We start from the raw sequence: 7,076 nt of genomic DNA, 5'->3' as shown, positions 1-7,076 counted from the left end.
AAGTCGCAGGGCTAGCATTTAACAGGCGCCTGCCTCCCAAGCTGGCTCTGCAACCAGTACGCCCAACGGCTGGACGGGAAGAGTCCAGCGGCCATTCCTTCGTGAACTGCAGGTGCCTCGAGTCCTTTGCCAGTTGGATGGTCCGGGTGCTGCTTCAGAGTCACTATAGCTGTGTGACCCTTCTTCCCCTGTTCAGCTGGGGGCTGAGCAGGAATGCAGAGGGACTCTTCATTCCCCACCCTGACACCTCCTCTTACAATTTAAACATTCGCTGGAGGAAATGCCCTCTAAGCACTAGGCACCTGTGGGCTGTCGTGCCTGCAGAGGAGACACGCCCAGGAAGCAGCTGCCCCAGGGCCTTGTGGCTCCTGAAGCCCGGAACTGAGACGCTGCCAGGCTCACAGCCCCCGCTGCTAGGAACTGTGGCAAGAGGGACACAGATAAAGCCGCTGCCGGTCTGTCCCTTACGGTGGCTCAGATACAGTAACCAAGAATCACCGCCCGGAGGCAGTTCTTGTGTCCCTGCGTTTTGTGTCCTTCTCCAGAAGGTAAGGAGTTACATGATACAGCTCTGCTGGGCCACGTAGCCGACCCTGGCGCCGGGGCTGCCCGGGGGCCACACACTTGGTGGTCCTGTGGCCTCTCTGGGCCCCGTTGGGCGGGGCTGAGGGAGTGCTGCGGAGGAAGGCCCTAGACGGAGGGAGCAGCTGTGGCAGCCAGCGGGCAGCGCCCGGCGGGACAGTCCGAGGAGGCAGGCCTCTGACGAGGAAGTCTGTGAGGAGGCCTAAGCCTACAGCGTCGAGGCTCAGGGACAAGCCCTTGGTGGGTAGCGGTTCCAGAATCCTCGGGAGCCAGACGCCGTGGAGACACCTCAGGGGCTCGGCGGGCCCGGAGCTGCGTTCCGGCGCGATTCTCAGTGAGGGGGTGGTTCAGGGGAGGCCGACTGAGGAGGGCGAGGATCGGCGAGGATCAGCCCGGAGAGGCTCGGTGAGAAGCGCTTAAGGACGGCGAGGGATAGGACTTGGTTCTGTGGGCGGGCAGACCCTGAGGAATCCCAGGGCTCTGAGAAGATCAGGCAGTGAGCACTGGGGCCTGAGGTCGCACAGTGCGCCCGGACCCTGCGGAGAGGGGATGGGACACACTGGCGTGCCGAGTGCAGCCAAACCCACAGAGGAAAGCCCAAGGGCGGGCCGCTAGCCCAGCGCGCGCCAACCACGGCGGCGCCACGGAAAGGCCCGCCCACCCGCCGCCACGCCCGATTCTCATTGGCGACTCTTAACGCTCCGTGGATTGGCTACCTCTGGATCCAATTAGCCGGGCTCGAACCGTACTTCCGGTGAGAGAGGTCGGACCCCGGAGAAAGCTGAAGAGAGCGCTTGCGCGCGCTTCCCAAAGTCGCGGCAGCTGTTTGGGACAGTGGGGACTGTGGTGCGCGCCCGGAGGCTGTGGAGGGCGGGGGAGGCTACATAAGGAGGAAGGACGGGAGTGTCGGGACAGAGTGGGAGGGACGGAGCGTTGGTGGACCGTAAGGAGTGGGGCCTGTGGGGAGTGGAGAAATTAAATAAAACTGGGCGGGCCTTAAATAATCAAATTAAGAGGTTAGCATTTGGTGGGCGAGGCCTAGAGGGGCGTGACCTTTGGGGCGGGGTCTCTGCGGAGCGTAGAGCAGCTTTGAGTGGCGGGGGCATCATGGGGCGGAGCCTGACGTGGAAATGGTAGCCGGCTCCCTTCTGCAGCGTAGCATGAGACATCGCACTCTAGCCTCCGTCCCGGCCCTGTGGGCCTCCATCCCCTGTCCACGCTCTGAGCTGCGCCTGGACCTAGTTCTGGCTTCTGGACAGTCATTCCGGTGAGTGGCCCTGGCTCCTGGCTCCTCGGCACGGCAGATCCTGGGGTGCATTGGGGGTGATGGAAGAAACTTCATAGTACAAAAGAGGAGACTGAGGCACGGGTGGTGACCCTGTTACCTGCTTTATAAAGTGGAGGTGAGGTAATAAGCCTGCGCAGTGTTGTTGCGAGGATTACGTGATATAATTGATGTAAAAGAAAGCACTTTTACTTTGCAATTTGAAAGTCAGTTTTGTATATGGAGCAGTTATAAGATGGGAGGGCCCCAAAGGGTGCAGGCAGGGAAACTGAGTGCTAGGGCTGCCCTGTGCCTGGGGGTCAGGTGGAGGGAGCAAAGCCCTGCGCACTGGAGTGGCGTGCTGGACGACCAGGTATGGACACTGACCCAGACTGAGGAGCATCTTTACTGCACTGTGTACCGAGGGGATAAGGGCCGGGTTGGCAGGCCCACACTGGAAGAGCTAAAGGCCGTGCGACAGTACTTCCAGCTGGATGTCAGCCTTGCTCAGCTGTATCACCACTGGAGTTCTGTGGACCCCCACTTTCAAGAGGTGGCTCAGAAATTCCAAGGTGAGTACAGAGTCTGAGGCAGGGGTTGGGGTGCTTGTGATTTGGTTAGGTTACTCAGTTTCACCATCTGTAAAATGGGGATTATATCCACCTCATAGGATTTTATGAGGATTAAAGAAACTAAGACATGTAAAGTGCTTAGAATAGTGCCTGACACATAGTAATTGTTATTACTGTTATTATTGTCCTGCTGACCACCATAGTGGAGTGACAAGGATATTGAGCCAAATCCTGGCTGTGTGATCTGGGGCTGGTGACATCATTCATTCTGTACATGTTTACAGAGCATCAGCTGTGCGACTGGGGATACCACAGTGAACAAAACAGAAACAAATCCCCACCCTCATAGTGCTTACATTGTGGCTTCTTCATCTGTGGAATGGGATGATAACCCAGACCTCACAAGATGCTATGAGGAATGAGAGCTCTGGTGTTGCTTTCTCTAACAGTGCTGTCCCTCATTCCCCTGGGATACCCTGGTGCCTTGGTACCTAGAATCTGACGGTGAGAAGAGGCCACTCCCAATAACAGGTGATTTCTGGTCCCCCTGCCTTTCTGGTCCCCAGGTGTGCGACTCCTGCAGCAGGACCCCATCGAGTGTCTCTTCTCCTTCATCTGTTCCTCCAACAACAACATTGCCCGCATCACTGGCATGGTGGAGCGGCTCTGCCAGACCTTCGGACCTCGGCTCCTCCAGCTTGATGATGTCACCTACCATGGCTTCCCCAGCTTGCAGGCCCTGGCTGGTGAGTAGGTGGGTCCTTGCCTCCGGGCCTTCCAGCAGCTTTCAGGGTCTGTTCAGTTCTCCCGTGGTGCCCTTCTCCCATCTCAAAGCTTCCTGCCTTTCTAAATACTGCCCTCATCCAGAACCACCCTGCCTGGTCTGATCAGCCCCGGTTACACCTCATCTTCCTTATCTGTCCCTGAAATGTCAGCACCTCACTAGTCTGGGCTTTTTGCCCCATGGCTTCAATGGCTCATCAGAAGACATCTGTATACAGTGTACAGTAATTTGGGCTTAAGAGCACGCATTCTAGAGACAGCCTGCCTGGGTCAGAATCTCAGCTCTGGCACGTGACTTCTACGTATATGACCTTGAGCACATTATTTAGCCTCTGTGTGCCTCAGTTTTTTAATCCATTGAATGGGATAAGAATAGCGCCTACCTGTCAGAGTTGTCATGAGGGTTGAGTAAAGGAATACACATACTGCACCTAGCACAGTCTTTGGTTTATGGGACGTAAACAGAAAATTCAATTTGTTATCTGCAATGAATCCAGCAGTTCTGCAACCAGAAACACATGTGTTCTTCACGGCAGCCCTGCGAGGCACGTATTTTACAGAGGCAAGTATATCAGTTGGCAGATGTGAGAACCAAGCGAGAGAAAGTGCTTGGTGACTGCATAGCAAGGAGACAGCCCCCTCTGAAGAAAACAATGTTTTAGGTGCTTAGAAACCCAATCTTGGGTCTTAGGTCCCAGCTTAGTAGTCATAAGACCGCAAGAAATTCGTTCACCTCTCCAAGCTTCTCTTAACTTGTTTGTGGAATGGGAATAACAATCTCTATCCAGAAGGGTTTGAGGGATGGATAAAGCAATCATGAGGTAGGTAGTGTAATGGGTTAAGAGCACAGGCTTGGTGTCCCAGACCTCAGTGCAAGGTCCCATCTCTACCATGTCCTTTCTTGAGCAAGTTACTTAACCTCTTCTAAGCCTTCATTTTCTCCATCCATAAAGTGGGTAGAACACTAATATTGTCATCAGGGTCCTTGAGAAAAGTAAGCATGATAATGTACCTAAAGCACTTTGCCCATGCATGATACCCAGCACTTGAAAATAGAAGCTGTTGCTGTTATTACGACTTTTATTTTAGATCATGAATGTGAACGCCCTTTGGAAAGGTTAAGGAACTTAACTGGGGAGTTCCTCCAGGGCAGCAAGTCCTTCTCAGTCCCTGCTGCAGTGCACAGCACATAGTCAGTGCTCAGAGAACATTTGTGGAGGGGCAGAACCCAGGCCTTAACCCTTTCCTTTGTACATGCAGGTGTCCTGGGGTCTCCCAGAGGGTGGCAAGTTAGGAGAGGGGTGCTTAGGGAAAGCATTCCTGTGGGGTGCAGGGCTCACACACTAGCCTGATGACAGGAAGGATGTGATAATGCCTGACCCCTGATCCCCTCCCCACCACCCCACAGGGCCACAGGTGGAGGCTCAGCTCAGGAAGTTGGGCCTGGGGTATCGTGCCCGCTATGTGAGTGCCAGTGCCCGAGCCATCCTGGAAGAACGGGGTGGACTTCCCTGGCTGCAGCAGCTGCGCAAGGCCCCCTACGAGGAGGCCCATAAGGCCCTGTGCACCCTGCCTGGGGTAGGCACCAAGGTAAGGCCCCAGGGGGCTAGGAGCTGCCCTCACCACCCATGCAGAGATTAGCGGAGGAGGAGAGAAGGCAGGCCTGAGAGTTGGGTGCTTGGATGCGGGCTTCTCTTCTGGAGGCAGAGTGGGAAGGAGAAAGGATACCAGCAGATGTTTTATTAGAGAAATACGGAATGCAGAAAGTGTATAAAAGACATTGCTCTTTGAATGCATTTTTAGAAAAACCATTTGTTCAGGTACATATATACACTGCTATATGCAGAAATTTTCAGAAGGAATCACAGGGAACTTAATAGTGGTTACCTTTGGGAAGACAAATGAAAAGATGTTTCCACTTTTCATTTTGTTCTTCTCTTAAAATTATATGTACTTATAGAACTTCTTGTTTAATATCAACAGTGTTAGCTACAGAAAGATGGTTGGGAATTTGGCATTTATTCTTTTCTTTTTTATATTTCTCTGTACTTTAAAAATGAACTTTTGTTTAAAGAACTCTTTAATGGGCTCTGAACTCCAGCCTAACATTAAATATTGGTTCTGCGTCTGCCTAGCTGTGTAACTTTGGCCAAGTCATTTCACCTTTCAGAACCTCAGTTTTCTTGTCTGCGAAACAAGACAAGGGGCTTCCCTGGTGGCGCAGTGGTTTAGAATCCGCCTGCCAATACAGGAGGCACGGGTTCGAGCCCTGGTCCGGGAGGATCCTACATGCTACGGAGCAACTAAGCCCTGGGGCCACAGCTGCTGAGCTTACGCTCTGGATCCCGTGAGTCACAACTGCTGAGCCCGCGTGCCACAACTACTGAAGCCCGTGCACCTAGAGCCCGTGGTTCACAACAAGAGAAGCCACAGCAATAAGCCTGTGCGCCACAACGAAGAGGGGCCCCCACTCACCGCAACTAGAGAAAAGCCCGCGTGAAGCAACGAAGACCCAATGCAGCCAAAAATAAATAAATAAATAAATTTATTTATTTAAAAAAAAGAGAACCTGACACACATAAGATGTTCACCCAGTAGCACTCTCATCATGGCTCTTTTTTATTTTTATTTATATATATATATATACATATATATATATATTTTTTTGCAGTAGGTGGGCCTCTCACTGTTGTGGCCTCTCCTGCTGCAGAGCACAGGCTCCAGATGTGCAGGCTCAGTGGCCATGGCTCACGGGCCCAGCCACTCCGCAGCATGTGGGATCTTCCCGGACCGGGGCACGAACCCGTGCCCCCTACATCAGCAGGCGGACTCTCAACCACTGCGCCACCAGGGAAGCCCTATATATTTTTTTTTAAAGAATTTCTTAATACCAGGAGCTATTTCTTTTTTAAATTAATTAATTAATTTATTTTTGGCTGCATTGGGTCCACGCAGGCTTTCTCTAGTTGCGGTGAGCAGGGGCTACTCTTCATTGCAATACGTGGGCTTCTCAATTGCAGTGGCTTCTCTTGTTGCGGAGCACAGGCTGTAGGTGCATGGGCTCAGTAGTTGTGGCTCGCGGGCTCTAGAGCGCAGGCTCAGTAGCTGTGGCGCACGGGCTTAGTTGCTCCGCGGCATGTGGGATCTTCCTGGACCAGGGCTTGAACGCATGTCCCCTGCATTGGCAGGCGGATTCTTAACCACTGTGCCACAAGGGAAGTCCACACAGCTGTTTTTTAAATTATTAATAGAATGTACAATCATAGTAAACTCAGAGTGGGGAAGGAAGCAGCTGGCTTTGGGGCTAGAAGCAGGTTATGGCTGCTGGACCCTGCCATTCCTCCTCTGTGGCTCACTCTGTGTCTGTCATAGGTGGCCGACTGCATCTGCTTGATGGCCCTAGACAAGCCCCAGGCTGTGCCCGTGGATGTCCACGTGTGGCAGATCGCTCAATGTGACTACCGCTGGCACCCCACCACCGCCAAGGGTCCGAGCCCCCAGGCCAACAAGGAACTGGGTAAGGAGAGAGTGGGATGTCGGGGCTGGCAGTGGGCTGAGGTGGTGGAAACTTCCCACACCTCCCCCTGCACCCCACGCTTGTGTATAGGGAGCAGGAGGGCCAATCAATGTCGCCTCACCACTTCTGGTTTAGGAAGCTTTTTCCGGAGCCTGTGGGGACCTTATGCTGGCTGGGCCCAAGCAGTGAGTGTACCTAGGCTTCCCATCCTCCTCCATTCCAGACCCCATAGGACTTCTCCCCAAGCCCTGACCCACTTGCTTCTACCCCACCACTGCCCCAGGTGACCCTAAAGGACTCTCCACCCACCCCAGCCCTGACTCCAGTGGACTCTCCTTGCCCCAGCCCTGCCCGCCAT

At 53.6% G+C, this 7,076-nt stretch overlaps 1 protein-coding gene across 15 annotated transcripts in view; it reads left to right on the top strand.

Annotated features, from left to right (window-relative positions):
* Positions 1-529: 529 nt before the first annotated feature.
* OGG1 (8-oxoguanine DNA glycosylase) overlaps positions 530-7,076 on the top strand; it is a gene marked incomplete at its 3' end in the record, with an annotated part of 40,405 nt that continues 33,858 nt past the window's right edge. For 7 of the 15 annotated variants that reach the window (XR_014295426.1, XR_014295427.1, XR_014295428.1 and 4 more), the window contains exons 1-5: positions 1,451-1,849; positions 2,171-2,418; positions 2,985-3,164; positions 4,610-4,791; positions 6,574-6,718. Coding sequence is in view for 10 of the 15 variants with exons in the window: in XM_082637386.1 (XP_082493512.1) it covers positions 1,713-1,849; positions 2,171-2,418; positions 2,985-3,164; positions 4,610-4,791; positions 6,574-6,718 (892 nt within the window). The other 8 variants (XM_082637388.1, XM_082637387.1, XM_082637389.1 and 5 more) reach the window with 8 other exon arrangements.

Source organism: Mesoplodon mirus (assembly GCF_964341445.2).
Source record: "Mesoplodon mirus genome assembly, chromosome: 12".
NCBI lineage: Eukaryota > Metazoa > Chordata > Mammalia > Artiodactyla > Ziphiidae > Mesoplodon > Mesoplodon mirus.
Note: the sequence above shows the minus strand (reverse complement) of the source record. Positions and strands in the feature narration are given on the sequence as shown.